Source organism: Dromaius novaehollandiae, chromosome 7, assembly GCF_036370855.1.
Source record: "Dromaius novaehollandiae isolate bDroNov1 chromosome 7, bDroNov1.hap1, whole genome shotgun sequence".
Classification (NCBI taxonomy): Eukaryota; Metazoa; Chordata; class Aves; order Casuariiformes; family Dromaiidae; genus Dromaius; species Dromaius novaehollandiae.
In genome coordinates, this window is record NC_088104.1 from 35,112,696 (window position 1) to 35,137,938 (window position 25,243).

The 25,243-nt window shown below is 40.2% G+C and overlaps 2 protein-coding genes across 10 annotated transcripts in view; one reads left to right on the plus strand and one right to left on the minus strand.

Moving 5' to 3' along the window:
• The window catches only part of HECW2 (HECT, C2 and WW domain containing E3 ubiquitin protein ligase 2), a 200,615-nt gene extending 198,996 nt beyond the window's left edge, over positions 1-1,619 (minus strand). Inside the window, exon 1 of the mRNA XM_026101132.2 lies at positions 1,599-1,619. The gene's annotated coding sequence lies outside the window, so the exon portion shown is untranslated. The remainder of the gene's footprint in view (positions 1-1,598) is intronic.
• A 1,265-nt stretch (positions 1,620-2,884) lies between these two features.
• CCDC150 (coiled-coil domain containing 150) lies at positions 2,885-25,048 on the plus strand. Of its 9 annotated transcripts, none has more exons than XM_064515135.1 (24): positions 2,885-3,278; positions 3,561-3,778; positions 3,877-4,055; positions 4,674-4,742; positions 5,009-5,125; positions 7,454-7,583; positions 9,214-9,257; positions 10,123-10,215; positions 10,966-11,073; positions 11,691-11,815; positions 12,011-12,188; positions 12,542-12,610; positions 13,151-13,243; positions 14,496-14,579; positions 17,697-17,866; positions 18,274-18,367; positions 19,041-19,210; positions 19,940-20,066; positions 20,620-20,814; positions 21,402-21,470; positions 21,552-21,713; positions 22,069-22,155; positions 23,211-23,330; positions 23,948-25,048. In XM_064515135.1, the coding sequence occupies exons 1-24, from the start codon at positions 3,133-3,135 to the stop codon at positions 24,065-24,067; spliced, it is 2,967 nt and encodes a 988-aa protein (XP_064371205.1). In that variant the 5' UTR covers positions 2,885-3,132; the 3' UTR covers positions 24,068-25,048. The 9 variants fall into 9 exon arrangements, with proteins under 9 accessions (XP_064371205.1, XP_064371206.1, XP_064371208.1 ...); XM_064515136.1 differs by having other exon boundaries at positions 13,184-13,243; XM_064515138.1 differs by lacking the exon at positions 23,211-23,330.
• Positions 25,049-25,243: the final 195 nt, after the last annotated feature.

The window sequence follows — 25,243 nt, forward strand, 5'->3', positions numbered from 1 at the left end:
CTGTACAACTGTAGCCTAGATTATGTTTGTCCGTGCTTTTTATGAGTACCACAGACATATGATCCTCCGAAAATGAAGTTCACGGTCTTGTCCCGCCATTGTTTTGGCCCAGTTTGGATCTCATCTATATTTATGGACTAATATGCCAGGTTTCCATTGCAGCCATGACAGTGAGAATTTTCAAAAGCTTTGAGCTCTGATCTGACTCCGTTCCCACTGAAATAATTCAGAATTTCTTTTTAAGTCAACTTTCAAGACAGTATGCCTTGGCCAACTGAGTATTTTACAAAGCCTACATTATAGCATTCCATGTTTCCAACTCTCATAAGTAAAATGTCCATTACAATAACTGAGTTAATGACTTCATTTTTTTGTATATAGTCCCCTTTTACAGAAAAATGTATGGAAGGCTGGTATTTAGTATCTGTCTCCATTCAGTGTCCTATTAGTCAAAGGACTTCTTGGAAAAAATAGCAGCTGTTTGAGTGAAAAGATAGCATCCAACCAGAATGATGATATAAAGAGGTCTCACAGCAGAAAGCATTTCTGAGGTCTGTTCAACCAGATCTAACTCTGTCTTACGTATTTCAGTCCAGGTACATTTCCTTAACATCCACTACTGGACACAGAATCATGAAAGAAGTTAACTGTTTTTTTTGTCTCAAACTTGTAAGAATGAACTGTGATATAGATTACACTGGCTAACCTCTGCTGATTTCAGTGGAAGGGAATCTAATCCAAACCTGGTATACTTAAGAACTATTGAAGAAAGTGATGACTTCTTTGGGTTTTCTTTCATTTTCTTATTAGAGTATGCATGTTCTTTTTTCTTGGTTCATACTTTACAAAAGCTGCTATGAATTCCATACTGAAATTCTGAAATCAGAATTTCAGAATATAGAATAAAACATCCATGTGTAGTATTCTCTTTTTCAAAAGACTTCAGTGTCAGTACTAAGTCAATAAACAGACCTGTCAGTCTTTATTTACAGCACCTTATTTATGAAAAAGCATTTTGGTAGCAAAAACATGTTGATCAACCTCCAGGAATTTTCTGTGCTCTAGCCTACAAATTTTGAAAGGAAAGAATGTGATCATAGTAACAGTACCAAAAATAGTAACATATAAAATAAAGGTGTTTTAACTCTATACTTGCTCTTCCATTATGATAAGCATAGCAAAAATCATGTGTTGTACTTGTCCTTGTAATAATTCTCTTTAAATATTCTGCAGAAACCTTTTAAAGATTTAGATTCCAAATTCATAATAATAATTTTGCATTTAAACATGTGGATTGAAGTCTTCATATATATGCATCCTATATATGTGGCACCTTAGTAATTTTTTTTTATTTTACGATCTTTCCAGTATCAACGGACAGCCACCAGATGCAGCTGCACAAATTATAAAATGTGTAGTCACCATGTTTAGACTGTTCCAGTAAACACAGTTGCTCCTGCTGCCATCTAGAGATAGGTTTCAAATTAAAAAAAAAAAAAATCTTTTCACTTCCAGTTATATATTTCATAATAGAATCTCAACATGCCCCACAACTCATTTTACCCCCCCCCAAAAGCATTGCAGATAGATAGGATTACCTCAACATACTAGAAGCTTCAGACAAAGATGAGCCCAAGTGATAGGTTGTCAAAAGGTACTTAGGTGCTGCAACACTGAACGTGATACCCGAACCTAGGTGTTTCTGCAGCCTCTGCTGAATCCTCAGCTGGGAATTAGGTGCTCATATTCCTTGTTCAATGCATGGGAAGAGTTAGGCCATACATAGATGCCCCTCAGGAGCTAGATGAGCTGCCAAAAGTGAAAAAGAGAAAATTTTAAATTTCTAGTATGGATGTCTTAAATATCTTTGCTTGAGTCCCCAGAATATCTAATGCTTGATGTTTGCAGCATTGCTCTTTGATGCCTATTTCAGACACCACCTTACCAATTCCACAGCTATGTGTTTAGCCATTAGGCTACAAAGACAGGTTCCCTCTCTGCACAAAAATGAAAGGCAGTGGACCAAAATGGCGTATTTTTTCAAGACTAACACCTTAGGTGCTAGTGGAGACGACACAGCTCAGTAAGATGACTGACCTGTAGTACTTGACTGCACGCACATTAAAACGCTGTACTTGCTTACAGCGCAAGGTGAACACGTGGCCATTAATGATGGGTCATTTGATATGCAGCATATTGACCAGGTGTAAAAATAACTCTTCGCCTACAGGCTAGGGTGGTCCTGCAGAGCATCCCCTCCAAGGAGTTTTGGGTCTACGTATCCTGCAAATTGATTCTAAACCCTTCAAACATTAAACTATTTCAATTTTTGTGTGTGTGTGAAACATGCTTCATTTTGAGTGCTATCTAAATTCCGTATCAGAAGAAAGCAACATGCGACACACACAGCTGCACTGAAGCACTTCACCGGCGTTTAAGTCACAGCCAAGGTGCAAGGCAGTCCCCGGTGGCCCGTGACAAGAGCATATGCCAGCTGCGCCACGGCGCTCAGGCAACGGCTGCGGCCAGCCGCCATTTTGTGAGGGGAAGGTGCGAAGGAGGCTGCCAAAGCAGCGCCGCTCCTCGGCAGAGGGAGGGAGGTGCGAGGAGAGAAGGAGGGAAGAAAAGCAGTCTCCCATGTGCCTCCCACGACCCCGCTCACCGACAGCGACCCACGCGGCACCCAGGCCCCGCGAGGCCGGGCAGCGCAGCCGGGGAGCCCGCGGCGGACATCACCGCCTCACGCCGCTTCACCGAAACCGCCGTTCCTCGGCGGGGACGGACGGACTACAACTCCCAGCATGCCCTGCCCCCCCCCCGTCCAGCTTGGTGCGCATGCGCCGCGGCGTGCGTTGTCCCAGGTTCTGGACTGTCGCCTGCGGACATCCCGCCGCGGCTCTGCGCGCATGCGCGGGGCGGTGGCCACGCGGGGAGCGGGCGGGTTTGAAGCGGGGAAGGAGCGCCATGACGGCGGGCTGGGCCGCCCGCGGCCCCTGGGGCCCCTGAGGACAGCGAGAGGGAGAGGGAGAGGGAGGCAGGCAGGCAGGCGGGGCGCTGCCGCTGCCGCGCGAGGGGTGCCTCGGGCAGCGCTGGCGCGAGCCCCGCGAGACGGGAGCGGCGGCCGGCGCCGCCATGGCCAGGCCAACCGTCTCCCCTACGAGCGTCAAGGCGACGGCGCCCGAGGCCTTCGCGGTGCTGCGCCAGAGGATGAGGGTGGTGGAAGAGCAGGCCAGCGCGCTGGCGAGAGACCTGGAGACGCTCGGCGTCAACGGGCTGAGGTGGGGAGAAAGCAGGGGCAAAGCCTTTCCTTACTGGAGAGCTCAGGCTTTCCTTACTTTCCCTCATATTGTCCCGCTTTGCACCCGTTTGCCATGCTTTGGTCTTCCCTCCCCTGGGAGCTCATACTGACAGAGTCAGTGGGAACAGGCTGCAGCAACCAGGGGTGGAAGGAAACCTTCCAGCAGTATGAAATGTGGTTTCTAATCTCTTCATATCTGTAATGCATACATACAACAGAATGTGTGCATATATGTAGTAGGTCAATCTTCTCTCCTTTTCAGCCTTGGTCTTTTCCACTCAAAGACCTTCGAGGCACCTGCTAGCTACCCAGCCGTAAGTCCTGTGCAGGCCAGGGTAGCATTTGTGGGAGAAAATACACTGTGGAAAAACTGTGAATCGCTGGTGAATCGAATGTGTCGGGTAGAGAGTGTTGTACAGACACTGAAATTAAACATCTCCTGTCTGCAGACGGAAAAGGAGCTGAATCCAAAGCATGCAGGTAGTGAAATATATTTTTTTAACCTCTTCATTGTTTATTATGCCTTCATGTGTTTCTTCTGTCAGTGACTTTTTTTTTTTTTCTTTTCTGTCTGGCAGCCCAGCTGGAGCAGCAGCTGAATGCAATGCAGGAAGAGCATTTGCAGGAAATGAAGGTTGTACAGCAAGAGGCAATGAAATTATGCCAGCAGCTAAGTGATATGAAAGAGGCTGAAGAAAAGGCAAAAGAAGAAGTTCAAAGACTAAGTGCTGCTCTGGAGATTAGAACTGCAACCCAGGTACAAAAGTTGTCACATAGATTATGATTTTACTGTGTTTTCAGGATTAACAGGCTTATCTGTAGTACTTAAAGTATTACGATCTCTGAGATAAATGAAAGATATGCTCTGTTGGAAATGAGCATGTACGATACTGCTTGTTATCATTGATTGTAAGAGAAAACTTATTTTGACAGTGAGATTCTGTGGTTCCACCAATAAAGAAATAATTATACAACAAATCAAGAATAAAAATAATTGAAATTTGTAATTCTCCCTTCTTCAGGATTTAAGTTCATCCTAGTTTTCATATGTGGAGTTCTCAATAGCTTTTCTGTTTTTCTGGGGACTTAAATTTCTCTATTTCAGTCTTACACCTCTAGTATTCTCTCTGTTAAAGAAAATTTCAGTGGAGTATGTCACTTAATCTCCTTAACTGTATTAAAGAATTGGTTGCTTCTTAGTGCTTGCACTCTTCTATTCAGTGCTTCAGAACAGAGAACATCAGAATGGAGATAGAAATCAAATTCTAGGTAGGTTTTAGCATGGGTGTTGCATTTTATAACACCTATTGCTTTTGAGATAGTCATGAACACGATAGGACAGGATAGAAATATTTGTTCCCTTCATCTTCTTTAGATGGATGTAGCAATTGCAGCTGAGGATCTGAGGAACACAAAACAGAAAATGAACTGTAGATTGCAGGACGTAAGTACAAGAGCAAAAAGCTTAGCAGAAGGCTGAATTTGCTAAGTATTATTTGAAGCTTTGAAGAATATCCTTAAATAATAGTCGAGGTTGCAAGTTTGGAACACAAACTGGTTGGTGAACAACCCGAAGGAGGCTGCCAGCTGTGCTCATAACTAAATATCTCAGACAGAATATTGTTCATATATGATCTCAAAGTATTTGTCCAATCTAGTTAATTAGACCTGGATTAGGAGGGTGCCTTCCCCCCCCCGCCCCCCCCCCAGCTAATGGAGCATCTGTCCCACGAGATCAGCCTGCGGGAATCTTTGGAGGAATCCCAAGCAACCATGATGTGTCATGTACAGGACATGGAAACAACAGTAGAAGCAGAACGGAAGCAGGTTTGAGAAACTTTTTCATTCTTGTTTTGTATCTTTTTTCCTTTTATCATCTGGGAGGAAAAGCAAGAGCTTGTATGTCCTGCCTAAAGACCAGTTAAAATACTTCACAACTGCTCAAGTGTGATACAGTATATATTTAAAAAAAGAAAAACTCCTTAAACTGAGTCATACAAACACTGGTTAGAAAAGATCATCTAGTCCAACTTCCTGATTGAAGGAAGTATCATCAATAATAGATTGAATCAGTGGCGGATTTGTCTAATAGAGTCCAAGGACTAAGATTCCACAGCCTCTTGAAATAATTTTTTCCAGTGCTGCAGTATTGTTCCAGTTAAAAAGACTTTTCCTAGTTCCCAATCTGAACCTCCCAAGCTTAAATTTGGGGCCATTGTCCCTTGTTATATTATCTGGCAGTATTGAGAAGAGTTTGATTTCATTATCTTTGTAACTACCCTGCTGCAATTAGATCCTGCCTTAACCTCTTCTTCACCAGACTAAATAAGACCAGCTCCCTCAGCCTCTTTTCATAGGTCACATTTTCTAGACCCCAACCATCTTTGTAGCCCTCTGTTGTCCCCTCTCCATTTTCTCCATCTTGAACCAAGGGACCTAAAAACTGGGTACAGTGTTCCAGGTGCGTCCTCACCAGCATCAAAGGGGGGAAATAACAGCTATAAAGTTGGCCACACTCCTGCTAACATAGCCCATTAGGTGGTTTCCCTTATTTGCAATGAGAGCACCTGCTGGCTCGTATTCAACCTGGCATCCACCATAACCCCAGATCCTGTTCAACAGGGCTGCTGCTTGCTCTGTCCGTTTCCAGGCCATACTGATGCATGGGGTCGTTCCTCCCCGGTGCAGAGACTTGCAAGTCTCCCTATTGAACTTCACAGTTTCTGTTGACCCACTGGTCAAGTATATCAAGGTCTTTCTGAATCAAAGCTCTGCCATTCAGCATTTCAGCTACTTATCCTCTGCATCTTCTAGTATCCTCTGCAAATGTCCCAAGGATGTGTTCTGTCTCTTCATAAATAAAGTAGGTTTAAAGTTCTGAAAATAACTGATAGGAAATATGAACAGTTTGCAGAGGGGTATGAAAACAGAAGGATTATATATGTATCTATCGTTTTATGGATATTAGTTTTACCAGTAAGATGAAAGATGATGACTGGTTTATCTTTGTATTTTTGTAGACTGACTCACTCTTCTAATAGCAGAAAAAATGAATCTAAAAGATGCAAATCATACAGAGTTTAACATTCTTTTGCTACCTTAATACATTTGTTATCTTATGAGTAATTGCAAATGATGCTACATCTGTTTGTTTAATATTAAATTGTCTTTATTATGAAGGTACTGATAAAACCTTCTGATAGAAAACAAGATTTCTGAAAATATTCTCCAGATTCTTAAATGTCCTGGGAGTAACAATGTTTTCTCCATTAATTGCCATAATGACAAAGCTAGATTTTGGCTCTCAGCTGCATTTGTATTATGTAGCTTTTTTTGAAGATGGGAGGAGAAATATGGCAGAAATACATACTTCAAATAAATATAAAAACAACCTCCCTCTCCTCCCTCTCTGCATGCGCACACACATACAAGCCACAGGCAGCCAGTGTATCACTTCTGAATTCATAGCCACAGTAAGAATAGTAAGGATAAATAACAAAGCAAATAGAAAAGTATCAAAACTTGAATAATTAATTTTTCCATTTTTTTTAATGACCATCAAGGTCTCTTTGTCTATTTTTGAAATTTACAATGAAGTTGTATTAGAAATTACTAGATTTTTCTTTCCTACATCCCTTTCATCCTTTTCCTGTTCTTTTACAGCAGAAATGGAAAAAATTATGGATGCATTATTGAATTTATGAGAAGCAAAGGCTCATTTTAATCCATCTATCACTTTCTGATGGATATAGCTAACCCAATGATCTATTAATAATTAGCATAAAAACAAAACAAAATACATCCCTCAGAAAACAGAGCATGAGCCAGACTTGTAGAGTGCCTTGCATGTCACATTCACCTTCATCTTTTATAGCTTGATCTTTTCTGTAATCTTGAATAATACAGACTTGTTTGTTTGATTCCATCTGTCTTGTAAAGGTGATTGTGAGAACATGTACACTGCATAACGTAAGGAAATTTATTTGCCGTGAAAGAGTCTTCTGCATAAAGTTTAGTTGGGGCAAGGTGAAAGAGAAGAGAAGCTGACCAGGCTGTTTCTTTTCCAGTTGGATCAATATTTCGGGCTCTGTAATTTGCTTAGGTTTGCCTCACTGAATTCTGCATCTTGAAGAATAATCTGTGATATCATTGAAGGTGCAGATATTGCAGCAGGACTGCCAGGAGTTGCGTAAAGATGTCCAGCTAGCCCAAGAGAGGCTGCAAGAAGAGAAGGAGAGAACTGCGCAGCTGGAGCAGCAGTGCACACAGCTGAAAGCTGAGCTGGGTATGACAGTGAGTTCTCATCATATATTTGTAGCCCTGCTTTCACTGCTTCCACAGTGAGTGGAAACAAGCACCTCACTAGAATTACTGTGGTCCTCCAGACTTGTGATAGGTGTATCCGTTAACTGGAATGGAGTGCAGCTTGAGAGGTGCTGTAATTTTAAAGGCTTCTCTTAGTTTGCGTGTGGAGTTTCTGAAGACTCTTTACTTAGAGGAAATTGGCCACAGTAATAATCAGGGTAACAAATACACAACAGTAATGTTAATAGATTTCATCAGCATAGATTGTTTTCAGAGGAGACAATCTAGCAAGCAATTATAACACATGATTCCTGAACTGATGTGGAAGTAGAATGCTCATTGCTATTGAGTCTTTTGAAGTGATTAAAAAAAACATGCTGTAGTAAACATCATATATAGGAACAAGCATTTTGGATAAGCTTTTGGTTGATCTGATTTAGATTCCCAGTCTATTGATGTGAAAGTAGCTGCTTGTAAGGGAGTTAATGGCATTTACCACACTTGGGGGAAAAGATACATATTTGTAAAAATTGCTGGTAAACATTTCTAACCTAAAGTCTGTTCCTTATTCCCAAATGATAATTTACAATAACCCTGCCTTAAATCCTAGTATAGTTGTTCTTCCTGTGATCCTTCCTTCAGGACCTATTTCAGATTTCTAGTTCCTCCTGTTAGAGAGCTGCTCCTGTTTCCCGTATTTTGTGTTCGTTTTTCTATGAACCACAAGTGCCCTGGTATGCCAACAGTAATTAACCTGCAGTTCACAAAAGGCATTCAGCATTTCTGAATAAGCCATGGCAAGAGGAGAGAATGTTGTCATGCCATGGTAGAGTTGGCTGAATGTGAGAGATTCTTTGATGGCAGAAAAATTCTTCAAAACAAATCCACACGCAAGTGACAAATTTAAATAAGACATACAAATTCTCTTCTGTATCAAATAATCCTACTGATCAAGGATTTTTGCTTCTTTTAATTGAAGAACTTTTGACTGATCTTCATAGATGATACATTTTAGGTAGACTTCCCCCCCCCCCCACCTTATTCTGAATTGTCTCTTTTTGTCTTCCATTTTGTTAGTATATCATCCAGCAGAGCAGAATAAGGGTAGCTATTACAGACAGGCTGATTCAGAATACAGCAAAAATACTTCTGCTTTTAGATCTGTATGGTTTAAGCAGGGATCTGACTACTATAACTTGTCAGTGCACAAAAACTTACAAAGTTAAATGTAGGCTCTGAGTATAGGCAGGATCAGTTGTTTATACAGTAGAGAAATAGCTGAACAAGAAACTTGCACTCTTTGGGTTATCTGAATTGCTCAAGCAATCACAAAAGTGGTGTATGTAAGAGTGACATAATTGTGTGCTTAACTGTAAAATTGAGAAATAAGTTGCACTTCATTTACAGAGTAAATGATAGCTGTACAGTAATTTTTCTAAAACATTAAAGCCATCAATAAAAGCATTAAAGAAAAGCACATTTGTAGAAATCGTATCTATTTGTGGCATATTCAATAACTTAACTAAAATAAAACATTAAATCTAAATTTCACCTTTTAAAATTACCAAACAGATAACAAAGCGTGTTCTGACATTCTTTTCTATTTTTAGACTCCAGGAACTGTATCATTTCCCAGCTTAATGAAGAAGAAAAAGTAAGTTGTAAATGATTGTTGGTGAGGAAAATGGCTATACAGAAATCAGCAACCTATTTGAGATCTTTCAAATGTACCGTATTTAAGAGGCAGAATTTTTACATGGACAAATGCCACTAAGGGTACTAACCAGTAAATGTGTTTTGTTAATTATTTTACCAACCTGGAGTTGTCCTACTTGTTTTGGGAAAAATTAACTCTCATACTCTATTGAAATATCAAAACAGTGATCTGGATGCCTCCTTTGGCAAGTCTAGAACTGACCGCAAAACACAGTTGCAGTAACACAATTATCACGTAGAAAGGAGAAAAATAGATGGATTAGTAAATTAACGCTATAGAAAATGGAGACCTCACTCAACTGGGCAGTAAATGGGTGTGCTTACAGACTTTGTAGGGAGTGTGTGCGCTGCCAGAAACTGTCTTTGAAAGAATAAGTTTCAGTGAAGATGAAGTAAAAGCTCAGCTTAGATGTGCAGTCTTGCAGGCTGGGAAAGGATTCCTTGAATTGGAAATTCTAGCACTTCTGTAGGAGACCTTTTAGCTTCAAAAATGTCAAGATTTATTATAATGGAGGCAAATAAGTTTGAGCTGAGAAGGGATATGAATTTGACCATGACTTTCAAAGCAAAGTTAAAGCAGCTGCAAAACAAGCAATAGTACTTTGGTTATTACTTTCAAGGTATATTTTGGAAAGAGGCTTGTACTACAGGAGCCATGTCTGGTGCTTGCAAGAGCACAGAGCCATGTGGCAGTAGGAAATAGGTAAGTATGAGACACAGACTTGATATGTGTGAGGTTCCTGGCTGAATGACAATATATTTTAAGTTTGTATCAGTGGAAGTTTTTTTCTATTGCACCTTAGAATGCACAGCTGTCCTTTAACAGACAACAAAAAGAGAACCTGCAGCTTCAGTCTAAACTAACTGCCCTGCAAGAAACAGCAGAGAAAGTACAGGTAATGAGAATAGTTCCTCTTTGTATCTTTTAAAATGGAAATAATGTATCGCAAACCAAGTGATTATAATGGGAAATGATCACACATTCTCTGGGAAGCCTCAAATACAGCTCAGGAGATGAAGTTCAGTGCCCTCAGGTAATGTGGGCTAATGAACAACTTCCAATGAAGGAAATTCAATCAGGTAACTATTCACGATTTCCTAACCTTAAGGCTGGAAAGTTTTCTTCACAGTAGTTAACTTAAATCAGCTTTGTTGCAAGTGTCTTAATCGAGGGCCAAGATGTGAAGAACCAGTGCTGCTCCCACTTCTGTGTATCCTAAAGGTAGTGCCTTTATATTCCTTTGTACCTTTAGACTCTACATCAATGCATTTCTATTAATGAGATAAATCTAAAGCAGCTGCTTAGCTAAAATTTCCTCTGCCTGTGGGACAAAAGGTTGACCTCAACATGAAGTTATTAGGGATCCTTTTTCCATTGCCTTCATTTAGAAACATTGTCTTTTTTCTGGACTTCAGAATTAATAAGTGATTATTCTTGATTGGTAGGTTAAATTTTGCCTCCCTCCCTCCTGCCCCTCTTCCCCCCCGCACCATAAGTTACTACATGCTTAAACGTGTTTTCTTCGGATTTTTGCTATGGTTGAGTAAAAGAAGATCTGCAAGAGATTTTTGGAAGATATCTGACACCCTCCATGCTAAAAAGTCTGAAAATGTTTGTCATCTCCCTCCTTCCTCTATCTAACTAGGTCCTTAATGACCACTTAAGCCATCAATGCTCAGACCTTAGCACCACACTTCAAAGTGTTGCCATGGAGAATGTTAAACTCATTTCAGATCATCAGGCCATCCTTAAGGTATGTAGTCTACTGTTAAATAGTCCAAGAAAATTGTCTGCAACTTGGATATTAGGCAGCTGGCAAGACAGTACCAATAACCTATGGGAATATAGCAAAGTACTGTACATATAAATATCACATATAGTGATATAAGTTCTAAAAAGGCTGAGTTCTAAAGTTATAAGTTCTAAAACTTGCTAAGTTATCAGTTCCAAAAAGTTTTCTAAAAAGAAGAATAAGATTTTAATGTGCTTCGAAGACTGTTATTTCAGTACTGCAAATAAAAGCCTATGTTATGGAGGAGGAGGGGAAAGAATCTAGGTGTGATATATTATTTGTAAAAATATCCTGTAAGAACCTCTAAAAAAGAGGCAAGTAAGAATTAATGGGCATCATGCCGACTGTAGATATAGAAGCTAAGTGGAAGCCATCAGAACCTAAATGAGATTAAAAAAATACAGAAAGTTCTGTCTGGGTAAGGTAACTGTGCTTTTTGACACGTATCCTAGGAGCATGTGGAACTATAGGCACAACACAGGAGCCTGATGATACATTAACAGCTTTGTCAGTTGAATACCCTTGTCCCTATTGTTTTGATGTTGGTGTTAATTGCCTGGGTAATTTTTCCCCTTTAGTCAGAACAAGAAAAGATGACTCGGCAGCTGCAGGAGCAAGACTCACTTCTGGATGCTGCCTGTGCCGACATTCTTGGAGAGCTGCAGAGTGTGCAACACGAGAGGGCTCAGCTTCAGAAAGAGCTGTGAGGAGTTTTCTCATCTGCAGCCTCTGTCTTCTCCATCGCCCCTTGCGTGCTTGCCACCTTGTATTCTGCTTCTCTAATACTTGTTACTTATTAACACAGAAGGTTTAGTATTTAATAGGGAGGCCATCTTCTGTTTTCCATGTCCTGTATTGAGCTAGAACTCCAGCTTGGCTATTTTTTGTCTTCCTTTAGGGAGGCCTTGCATACAGAGCATGGCAAATGCAGGCAGAAAGCAAGCCTCAAGGAAGAAGCAGCAGCCATGCAGAGAAAGCTGCTGGAATGTACTGTTGCTAGACTGCAGGGTGAACTGGAGACAGCTTTGCAAGAGAGGGGATCTCTGCTAGCTGAAAAGGAAGATCTTAAGCAGGAGGTACATAAAACTTACTATTTTAAAGGTATATTCTTGAGGGCAGTTTTAGGATCCACTTTGCTAAAACCCTTATTTTCATACCAGTTTTGCTTTTGGAAAGACGATTTATTGCTATTGCTGTGGCAAAAAGTAACACACGCTCCTGTTTCCTACTGCTTCTGTATTTTGACCAGTAAAGTCTCCTTTCTGGAGCATTAAAGGGAAAGAGGACAGGACAACCCTGCGGATATTATTTCTGAATTTCAGAGTTGACTTGTGACCTCCTGATCACTAGTTTTATAGATACGTAGAACTCCTATGAATCTAGAAATTTTTCAGATTACTTAAAATTTTTTTCAAATTCTTTGTCACAGATAAAGACAACAACAAATGAAATAACACAGGAAAGGAACAAACTGGAAGTAGAAAAAACAGAGAACAAGGTATCTTGCAATATATATGACTTCTTTAAACTCAGTGTGTTCTCTTTCGATAAGTTTTCCTTTCATCTTCCTTATTCTATTTTAATTAATCAGTTCTAAATAGTGTTCTAATTATCATAGTCATAGTATTCACTTTGCTGTTTGCTACATCTCTTGTCTATATATGCATGTCTTTTGGGACAGGAACCCTACTGCTTACTTACACAAGGCCCTGTTTGTATTAATAGGTTTGTCATGCCACTATTTCAAACGTGATAAATAATTTTCAGCTGCTTCCAGCTGTTTTGGCTGTGTAGCTCCCTTGCATAGCCTGGAAAATGAAGTGTAGCATTTGTGGTATAAATGAGAGACTCCTTAGTGTGGTAATTTAAGTCAGCATGACTGACTGATTGATGATTTGTGGAGTTTCTTTCACCTTTGGGGAAAGGCTCTCTGAAAGAGTAGAAGCTGTACCTGATCCATATGTAGTACTGCAGTTTTGTCAGGTGACTGTGAAAATCTTAAAGTGGTATGATGAGAGTTGTATTTTTCTGTTCATAGCTAGAAATGGCTTCAATGAAATCCTCTTTGCAGACACTAGCAGAAGAAAACAAGAGGCTATTGGATCGCTTGGCTGCACTGGAACACCAGCAAGTAAGCCGCTTTATAATAATAATAACCTAATAAGTAACTGTACCAGGTATCAAACTGCAGTCTGAAATAATCTGGATTGTATGGAAAGTGCAAGATCAAGCTAGGAAATCAAAAAAGGAAATAATAAAAACAAAAGGATAAAATAACTTCTCGAAAGTTACTCTATTTTTTTTAGATTTAGTGACTGTGTGGAATTTGGGACTACCTAAGCCTCAGGTATTGGAGATTTAGATATGCCCTTTAAGTCTTATGACTCCATTCCATTTTCTAGTGCTTATATACACCAGCAAAGAGTTAATAACTGTTTTACTCCCTACCCTGTGGGCAATTTGCATTTTGGGACCCAGTTCTCATTTTTACCTTGTTCCCATTCAGTTATTTTTCACTATTCAGTCACCTGCCTCAGTATACTTGACTGGTTCCAGAAAAGTTGCAAGCACTATTTTAATAGTGCAGTGTCTGCAGTGCTTTTACCATTGTCTTTTTAAGAGTACTAGATGTAATGACCAATTGTACAAGTTGGAGATCTTAAGAAACACTTAATTGCAGAAAAGGTCGTAAGATCAAGATGCTAAAGAAGAATCAACTGAAACATGCTCTGAATATTTATTATTTGTTAATCAAGATTACATTTCTAAAGTAATTAGTCTGTAACATACATATATGTTGTTTGCTCTTTAACTCAGAACTCCTTTGGCAGTCGTGCTTAAAGAATATGAATTAATAAGCATTCAGAACCTTAGAGTTGCCTTATTTTTAATTTTTTAGTATTCCTTAACTACTACTGTCATTCTAAATTATTTTATTTTGCTTTTGTCAATGCTTTCTCATTCTTCTCCTAGTTCTTTTTGCTACTGTGCTCCTCTTGTCAAAGATTTATCTTTCATCTCTCCATTTCTGCTGTCTGTGCTTCGACAGTGGCCATCCTATGGCCATCTGTACTAGTTTGGGTGGTTCTTCCTAGAGGCTAAGCTGGCCTGGAAGTATTTATACCTCTTTTAGTTTTTTTGGTCTCACACCCTCCCTCCCCCATTTAGTGTTTCACTTAATTGACAATTTCCACCTGAAGCAAAAAAAAAAACCCCAGAGCTTATGGAAAGTGCTCTAACTCAGCAGGGGAAAGTTTTTTTAAAAAAAAAAAAAAAAGAAAAGAAAAAAGAAATCAGGGAGAAACAGGGCACCAAAACCCTATTTTGTTACTTTTTGCCTTATTTTTCCTAGAAAATGGTGACTTGTGCTCTTGTTTCCTCAGCATGCCCAGCAGAAGGTGCAGCAGGTGCTAGCAGAGCTGACCAACAGCAAGAATAAACTGGCCTATGACAAAGGAAAACTTCAGGTACCTCACAGCATCTTGTTTATCAGATTAAAGGGGGAACTTCCCTTTTATGTTCATCTAATATAAGATTGTTTAACCTTAGCTCTTCACTATTTAATTTGGAGGGAAGTTCTTATTTATTTGTGCAATGTTAAGCACATACATTAAGATAGTTTTATATCAAAATCATCTTTGATCCTGCCCATACTGCTTGCTGTGTTTGGGTGACAGATTAGGCCAAGATGTTATTGACATAGCATCTCTAGGATTTCTGATAAATAGGTTGTTTAATGGCTAAGAAGGACTAGGGGAGTTTAAAACAAATATATGGGTAGAAACTTGATTGAAACATTGGAAATACGGAAAGGTTTATAGAAGACAAATTAATAAGGAGGGAGGCAAGCCATGGTGGTAAGCATAAATAGAAAGCATATGTAATCTTTCTTAAGCATAAGTTAGCTGGACAGTAGATGAGGTGCTGAAAGTGAAGCTTTCACTTCATTCAGCATGCCATATGTCATAGAATTTGGGGCAGTGATGCAAAGATTCCTGTGGTTCTTTCAAAAAGCAGCATAGAGGGTGTAGCCATTATTAGAAAAGTGAGAGAGCTACATGTTTATGTAACGTGCCTATATCTGATGGTAAGTGACTAATTCTAATGCACAGTTATTCCTATGCAAGGGTAAGTTAGAAATGATCCTCTTGATGCTCCTGCTATTATGGGACATGGCAAAAATAAAACACGTTTGCTCTGGTCAAAGAGAAATCGTCACATCCCTCTGCTTCTGTGTTCCAGTCAAGCTAATGCTTTTCCATTTCCATTTTTCCATTTTCTGTTGTGTCCATCTTTGCTTTTCTTAAGACTAAAGTGCAGCAGCTAGAGGAAGACCTGCAGTCTCTTACAGATGCACATTTAGATAATAGCCAACTTCACAAATGCACAGTGCAGCCCTAGAGACCAAATATACTTGGGTACAATAGGACTTAGAGAACTTCTTACCCCTCAGAATTATGTTCAGACTGTGACTAATGTTTAAATAGTCATTGGAAATCAGATTTAACACACTTTCTTGAAGAACAAAGCACATTTAATATTAGCTATAGCATCCTAGTTTACAGGTGAATACAGAACTTGATTCCAACAAAATTAACATAGGGATGGAAGCTCAGCTAAAACAGGTATCAGACCTGTTTTCATGCAAGTTATTTGCTTGTATTCAGGCTGGAAAGCACACAGCTTATGGGATTATAAGGATAGTCCTCATGATTTACTATCAGTTCCCAGTAAGAACCAATAGTTGCAGATAATACTTTTAGCTCAACTAGCTATCCTGCTTGAAGGCAGATAGTTATTCTAATTCAATCCGTTCACTCTGTCTTAATGGATAGAAGCACATAGAAGAGTTGTTATCCTGGGCAGTGAAACCAAGCTTTTATGTGGCAAAATAGACTCCACTCTGTCATGAAGTTGCTTTGGTAACTGAGAAGGAATGGAAGTCTGTGAAGAGCATATACTGTTGAGAGTTTATTCTTGCTTGTGAAAGGAAGTCTTGGTACAGCTGCTTGAATTTACAGCTTAGAATAGCAGTCTTGTAACATTTTTGTTGAGTTGGAGAATTTCTAGGAAGGTTTGTGTCAAACTGATGATTGATGCATCAGTAATCTGCATGCCATGCTGTAGAAATTAGATACAGATCGTAACTGTGTTTAGAACATTTGCCCGGAAAACAGGAGGTCCTGTTTCTGTCATCTGTTTCCAAGAAGCAAAATTAAAGTTTTTCTTGTACCTTAATTCTCCATCATAGAGGCTGATCCATCAGATAATCAAAGGAAATTGGGAATTGCGTTGACAATTAGAGTTCATGACCTGAGAGCTTTCAGATCTGGGGAAAGTTCAAGTACCATGCAGTACTCCATACCGCTGCTCTGCAGATGGAGAGAGCAGCTAGAGGAAGGTCTTGCAGCGGGAACAGGACAGAGCAGTGCACAGAACCTGGGGGCCACGCTGGCACCGCCGAGCTGTGACGCTGGCTGACATCACAGTGAGGGAAGCGTAGACTTCTAAAGAAAAGCTGGTCAGGGTTGCGTCTCGCTGCTAAGGAATACAGAGAGAAATTGCACTGCTGTGGAGAATATCATGGAAGAGAGCTTAAAACCATACGTCGTAAAGGATGCCTTAAGATGTTTTACTTGGGTCAAGAGATCTTCCTAATGTAATGCAGACTTAGGGATAAGATGTAGCATCTGCTATTGTGGCTTTTACTTCTGCTCTGGTTAATAGATATTTTGGAATGTATTTTGTTAATTTCTCCCTTTTTTGTACTCCTGTCTTCACTGTCTCCAAGGACAGACTACTTCTGTAGTGGAAATGGCACCAAAAAGAAAAAAATCCCCAGCAAGGCCCTGGCAGCAGAAGTCTGCTGATCATAATACTAGGTCAGCTGCAGGTTCAAAACAAGAAACTGTGAAATTTGATTTACGTGCTTGTGCTCTCCACTCTCCTTTACACCGGGTTCATTTTGAACCAGATGAACATTCAAGAAAGTCTTCTTCTGAATGTGGAGATTGTCTTAAGGTCAGCATGAGGATTCTGTTAAATGCTATTAAGAACATGGAAGAAAGACTGCAGAATAAAATAGACATTCTCACTCCAAGATTATTGAAAACTGTATGGTCTGCTGGGCTTAGCAAAGGAGACTTCAATGTGGTGAGTGAAGAACGTGAAATGCAAGTTAGAAAGATGGTTCATTTCAATTAAATAGTTGCTGACAATGAAGAAATGGCTGAAAATTAACAAGGACCAAAACCTTTTGAGTGTTTCTTGTATGAAAGAGATACAGATGAAAAGTTGTGCTGACAACTGTTTTCTGACTAAAAACTCAGCTTTATGCATCTGTGGTGCTTCCTGTGGTGCCAAGAGTTCATAAGCACTGGAAGCTATTAATGAAACTTAGTTTGGGCTTAAAATAGGAGTAAGACAAAGACTGTATTTGAAAGAAACGATTTATGTGTTAAAAACCCTTGCATACTCTTGGCACTGCTGCAAGCATGCAGGTTAATTACTTATAAAAGAATCCTGTGATCAAACTAATAGATAATTGATTTTCCTGCTCCTTTGCCTGATTTCTTGTATTTCAGATGGCTAACTTGCAGTGCCAGCTGGAGGCAGCAAAGAATGATAACAGTAAGGTGACAGCCGTGCTGGAGCATGTGTTAGCAACTCATAGCAAGATGCAGGCAGCTCTGGAGGCAGTACAAACAGAGCTCGGACACAAGGACACTGAAATCAGCAGTCTCAGAAGAGACAGGTAAATGAAACTGATGTTCTTCCTGTGGTATAATTAGCAGTGTGGTAAAGACAGATATAGTTGAGAAGTGGCATCTTTCCCACAGCTCTGGCTAGTAAACTCTTTAGGACAAGTTTGAAAGATTCCTATATCCTTTCCTGCCGCATTGAAATGTACTTAGTACCAATGAACCAAGCACACCAAATGCTCATGGCTAGCTCTGCAAAAACTGTGCTTGTAAATATTCTGCTTGGTCAGGTCTCATGCATCTTGTGGGAAGTAGGCAAGAATAAACTTAATTTTAACTTCAGTGACAGGCAAAACTTCATATGGTGAAAACAGAGAACCTAACTATGAGATTGCCACCAGATCAGAGAAGAGGTGCACAGACATGATATATTATTTGTTTATCCTATTTCCATTTTCAGGAGCCAGAGTCAACAGAAAATACAGAGGTTAGAAACAGAATTGGAACACTGCCAAGCCAGAGTGGTTGCCATGGGAAGCCAGCACAGCAGCCAGGTAGACACTGCATTTTGCCATAGTAATAGGCAGGACTGCATCTTCAGGGTTGAGCCAATCACCTTTTATTCAAGAACAGTGTGATGTGATACATTCATGTGAATGGAGGCAAAATATTCTGTCAGCTTTAGGCTGTGGAGCAAGAAAATCATTTTCCAAGTGTTAAGGAGGCAAGTAAAGATCAAGATAAAGAACAAGTAAAAACCTTTCTAAAGTAAGATTCCTTGGCGCAGGTAAAGGTTTTACTGTCTGCAGCTGGATAAGGACACAGATTTCTGAAATGTACGCAGCTTAAAAAAAGAAAAAAAGAGAGACAGAAAGGATGGAGGGGGAAGAAGGACCAGAGTTGCTTTCTTCCTCCCTCCTTTAACATACTTAGTTTAAAAATAACTATCTCACAACCCAAACACACTCACTATTGGCAAGGGCATTTTTTCCAAGAGAGTCATGGTTATATGACAAGACATTCTGATCCTTCTGACTAAGCTAGTCTGTGGATTAGCTTTGTAGGGAATCCCAACTAGATGCCTGTGCCTAAAAGGATGTTTGTCATCAGGCAGTGGGTGAACACTCTTACTTCCAGTAAGCTGACACCAACTGGGAAGGGAACAATGTTCCTGTCTATGCATTTTCATTTGAGTAAACCTAAATCTGATCTCTTGTTACTGCCCAGGTGGAACCACTTTGTAAAGCACTAGAAGTTACTAGAACAGACAACAAGAAACTTGCTCTTCGTTTGGAACAAGCTCTGCAGGCCAATAATACCCTGCAGAACAAGCTGATCCAGACTCAGCATGACCTGAAAAACAAAGAAACTGAGCATCAAGAGCTGATAGACTGCAGGTAAGAACAGATCCAAGATATTAAAGCTGAGGAGAAACATAACTTTTCACTAACGTCAGAGCTTTATGGCTTTTCTCATCTATCAGTATCAGTATTGACCACATCCTGAACCAGCAGCATAGTAAAGATAGACTTACGCAGAATACATAAATGAGCTGCTTTGTCTGTTTGTGTAATAGCTTCTTCAGCCTCCTCTGCTGTACTGAGGAACTGCTTACCTAGGGTTATTATGGCACTTTTTCAGCCAACAGGTTGTCCAAAAGGATAGCAGGTATCACTTCCACTTTGAAGTGGTCTACAACAGCTGTAGCAAAGAGACCACAGGATAGCTGTTTAAACCCCCCACCCCAAACTAAAAACCAGTAAGTAAAACTTTAAAAGTAGTCAACAGTAAATGTTGGTGCCTTCTGAGTCGCCTTATTATCCTTGGTCTAAACAGGCTTAGCCACCTACTTCTCTGAAGGAAAGTAAGTTGTCCTAAAGTTTAAAAAAAAAAAAAAAAAAAAAAATTATCCTGTGTAGCCACTTGGAACCTCCTTGGAAATAGAGCAGATGTGAAGTGTATGTATGTTTTTACAAAATCAAATCCTTAAGCGTTAGTGTTGCTCAGAGTACAACCAAGACAAAAGAAATATTTATAATGGAATTTTCTTTCCTATTCTAGTGTTTAATAAATAAAGCACATTAAATGTACATGTGAATGACTGATTTTGCTTCTTCCCTTAAAAGGAAACAGCTAATGGAAGAAGCTCAGACTGAGGAAAAGAAGTACGTTGAATGCTTGGAGTCTTTGAAGAAGCAGTTTAACATTGAGCGAGAGGCTTCTAGAAAAGCTGCCCAGCGAGAATCTGCTGAGGTGAAAAGGGATAGAATTAAAAGATTACAGTGGGTGGTTTCCAGAGAAAGGTGACCAGTTTTCAAACTGAAAAAAGCAGTTCATGACAAATAGTTGTTTCTTTTCCAATCATCATGGAGTTGTTCATCACCTGTTTGCAAACAGAATTTTGTCTTATGGTAAACAGGTGTTTTGGTGGCTGCACATAGTGATGTCTGTGCGCTCTGTCTTTTGCAAGTGCCCCTGTATCCCCCCCCCAACACTGTATACCCCATCATACATAAGACCTAGGCATTAATATCAAGTCATTCCAGTGAATTCAAAAGGATAGTCTGACATTTTATGGAAATCTCCAGGGATAAATTACTAGTGTGAAAAGCAGAAATAGTCTTTGCTTTTTAAGGCTGGATCCTAAAGTTCAGCTTGACCATAATATTACTCAAACCCCAACAGATCACCAGGTGCTGTAGCATAATCCAGACATAGAGAATCATGTTGGCATTCTCCTTAGTAATGGTGTAGGAAATGAAATGATCTTTACAGCTAATGTGAACTCACTTTTTCTGTCCCCTAGCTCAAGAAGGCCCTTGAAGAAGCATCCTCCAAATTGGGTGAAGTGTCGCGTGCTAACAGGGAGCTACGGCAGAAAGTAACAGAGCTGGAAAAGTCTTTGGCTAGCTACAAGGAAAAGCTAAAAAGCCAGAGAGCTCAAGTCAGACATTGCCTGGCCTTTAAAGCTAGCAATGCTCAGAACACAGAGAGGATAAAGGTCCGTGCACATTTTTCAATGGAGAGAGACATCTTACCTGAGAACTCCTTTTCCTAAGTAGAGCTATCATTGTACCTTTGTGGTGGAGCTAGGCTGGAAAATAAACAAAACTGACTTTGGACCCAGATGCTTTACAGAAGACCAGTAGCAGTTATAGCTGCTATCGCATGGCCTTTCCTGTTTTTTCATCCTACGTTAAATATGATGCCAGAGTCCCAGCTCCCCTCCTCCCCCCAAGTGTATTTTTGAGTTAGCCTTTTGTCCACTTTATCATTTTGTGGATACAGTCTGTTTAACAGGTGACTGGGCCAAAGGTCGCTTTGTGTGGTGGTTATTCCCTTTCCATCCTTCATGCTGATAGAACATATGGTAGCACTGGTACCTGACCCCGAGCAGGAATCTAGGGTCCTTTGCAACTCTGCTGCCTGCTTGTTCCCCTTTTGCCACTGGGGCCTTGGTTCTCCTAACTTCAGTCCCGCAGGACAGGAAATAAGGAGACAGTGGGTGGACACTGTTAGATGGGACCTATTTCTGCAGATGAGCCTGAGAAATTCCTGAAGTTTTGTTTTTCTTTCAACAATTTGCAGGAGATTGAATCTGAACTGAGAGAAATGGAAGCAATAAAAGAGCAGTATCAGAAGAAGAATTATGAACAGGTATGTTCTTTTGACCTGCTTCCTGAAAAGACTGATCTGATGAAATAAGTTGTTGAAATTTCATTCTTGTGTTGTCTTCAGTCGCAGAACATCCAAAAATTCGTGACAGAGTTAACAAGTTTGCAGAATGAGATGCAAGAGTTATTGAAAAACCAACATGAAATGCAAACACAGAACAGGCAGCTGGAGACCCAGCTGGAAGTGGAGAGAAGGCGAGGGCAGCAGCTGGAAAACCAGTGTCAGGTAAAGTGATCACCCTATGAAAATGTGGTGAGAAACTAGTGGAAGCATTTTATACAACATCCAAAAGGCTCTAGAAGGGGCTGGTAGAAAGACTTCATGAATCTCATATAAAAAGATACTCCTACAAATCTTACTGTATCTGCTCCAGAAAACTCAAGTAGCAAACCTGTCTTACATTCACTGTGGATTAACACTATATATAACTTTAAAAATAATTTTCCATGTCTTTCTCAATAAAACTGCAAGCTTTTTACAGTAAAAAATGGAAAAGTCATTCTGTTAATATTGCAGATTTTTGTCTTTGTGCCATGAAAAAAGTAATTGAGAAAATAATGTCACTTCTTTTTCTTCCTAGAGATTGGAAGAAAGAGTCAAACATCTGAAGAAATGTAAAGAAGAAACAGAACAGAAACTGAAGGAAGCCAGCATAGAATCAGAACAGGTGAGACTATTTAACATGAGAATTATAAATCATTGGAAGTAACAAGATACCATTGCAGGGTATGCATTGTGTGACCCTTTGAATCTCAAATTCTCTGGTGAAGCAAGGTGAAAAGAGCCTTGATCTTTTCAAATCAAAAGTAATGAACTGGTGTTTATCATACTTCATTTTTTTCATTTAAATTTCAATTTCTTGCATGATTTATTTAGATTTACTGGAGTTTGTAAGAAAAGCCTTTCTCCCCACCACTTACTGTTTTTATCAGGATCAATGGATTTCCAACTTAACAGAAAAAAAACAAAACAAACAAAACAACCACCTAATTGTGGCCAAGTAATTTTCCCCCAAACCACTATTATGTTGCTCTTTATGCAACATCAATCCAAAACACATTTCCCTCTGCCACCCAAGAGATCACATTTGTCCATGCATCACCTCATCCTTGCACTATTGTACAGTAATATGCAGGTTATTATAATTTACATGCATTACTATAGTAGTTTGGGATGAAAATCTACTTTGAGATATTTTTATATGGAATTAACCAGCATAAAGTAAAGAAGTAAGTAACAGAAGTGCCCCAGCTTGAGGTCTTACATGCTACTTATCACTCCAAATACTCAATCAGTTGTTAGAAAAAGACCTTAATAGCAAGAGTAATATATATGTATCTCTACAACATTTGTCAGTCTTCAAGCAAAGTTATTAGTCTTTCCACATCTTTCTAAGGAGTTTGTGGTATTCAGCCTCCATTTTTTCCATTCTCTCCACAATGCCTCTGTATTTTGTGCTGTGTCTAAAGAGAACTGTGTTGACTACTGCCACTAAGATTCACTGCTCCGTAAGAAACAACTTTTTAGTGTGCACCCAGCTGTTACCGCCTCTCCACAGCAATGCAGGAGGAGATCACGGTGAGCTCCTGCCCCCACGTACAGGAGAAGAATTTGAGGAGACTCCTCTTGCTTTTCTCCCCCTTCCAGCACAGAGCCAAAAGCTAGAACTCAGCCTACGTTAACTGCTTGCTCTGCGGCTCTAATTACCACTGCCTTCCCTAGATCACGGTTAACCTGGAGGAAGCTCGCCGCTGGTTCAAATCTAAGTTTGACAGCCTGCAGCCAGAACTTATAAAAAACCACCAGGCAAAGAACTCTGAAGAGAGCAGCTTTGAAAGGGAGGTAAAAAAAAAAAACAAAACAAAAAAACCCCAAAAAACCAAGCACATTCACTTCAAAGAGGGAACAGAGCAAATAAGCTGAAGGAAGCACTTGGTAGTCAGGAATTCAGCTTGTTAAACTTCTTTCACAAGTCCTTACACAGTAGGAAAAACAGACCTCTCTTCCTTTTTCAGTTTAGTTTGTTTCTTCATCTTTTGCCATGGTACATACTGAACCAGCAAAGAATATTTTGGGTACAGGACAGCTTTGAAGGACTGTTTCTATACTTTGCTAAGTTTCATTGCACATTTCATGTTTTGCTGAAACTCGTTACCCAAAAACTTGTATGAAAGCTAATAGCGAGCATGTTTTCTTCCCTTCATTCACCTCCTCTGTTTCATTGTTTATCCTCCCCTTCCTCCAAACTTTTACAGACATTCTTTTAAAAGCTGTGCTTACCTTGTTTGTGTAGATTCCACAGCCTTTCCCATAACTGGCATTTCTCACATGGCTGTCTGATTAGCCTTTCAGAGAGAGATGTATATATTAAGCTGCTAAAACTTTAATCTCTTCTTTGGTGGTCACAAATATTCTCCAAATAGCGGATCAACTTCATGAAACCTTGTATCTTTTCCCAGGAGAAGAAGCAAGCAGAGCTCCCCACCCAGCCCTCCCTGGGTGGTAGGGCAAGGACCCAGCCCCTCCAGCTCACCACCAGGAAGGCCCGGGTGACCTGGGCAGGAAGTGAGCTCACCTGACAGCTGATTCCCAGCTCAGGGCCACCTGGAGGTGCCACAGCTCAGGGAGACCATCACCTGCCCGGAGACTCCCTGCTAGCATCCAGGTGCTGGGAGCATCCTGAGCCACAGGGAGCTGTGCACTGACAGAGAAGACTTTTTTTAACGGGGTGTGAATCAGGGGCTTTACTCAAACTGCACTAGTTTTGTATCACGGAGATGACCTTGCAAATAAAAGGTGCATTGACTAGCTGGCTCACAGGATACCTGTGTATAGGGGACCTAGGAATGCTGATTTATGTTGTATGCTCTGATCTGAATTAATTCATCCCTCTCACCTGTCCAACATTACAGGGATCTCTCTCTCTGTGTGTGTGTGTGTGTGTGTGTGTGTGTGTGTGTGTGAGAGAGAGAGAGAGAGAGAGAGAGAGAGAGAGAGAGAAAAAGCTTTCTAACATGATTGTCTTTTGTGACTAACGTGCTTTGTATCATGAGACTGATATTAACAAAAACACTATTTATAGCAAAGAAATTATTCTTATGTATCATTCCTATAGACTATATGCTGCTGACTGCTAAGTCTTCATGTTCATCGCCTTTATTTTATCAGCTTCACAATGAGCCTTGGCAGGTGCTATCAAAAGATCTCAGACTGGTTTGCAGAGGATTCAGGTGAATTACTGAAGACAGAGTCATACATCTGTGGCTGGATGCTGACGTGACCAGGACAGGGAGGACCTGGCAGGACTGGCTGCTTCTAATGATAGCTCTAATGATAGCTGATGTCTGGGTCACGAGAGAACACAGGCCTTGGGCTATTTTAGGAGCATATAAGGAATTCATTAGGTTTGTGACATTGTACCACACATCCTGTTATCTACATAAGACTCATAAGAATTAGAGGAATTTATTCACCCTGTCCCACTGTGGAACGTAACACCAAGGAAGGAGTCGTTGAAGCAGATGACTTATGTCATAATAAATCGAGGGTGTTGTAACACAGTCAGTCTTCATTCTTGTTCTACTACTGATCAGCTCAGCTTCCTGACTTACTCTTCCTTCTGGACCTTCCAAAACAACTTCACTTCAGTACAGGTGTTGTTGCACTCTGATTTGCTTTACAGTGCTGTTTGCCAACTCCTCTGTGACCAATGGTGCCATTTATTGCTGTGGGAGCTATACATGTTGTTTAGAATG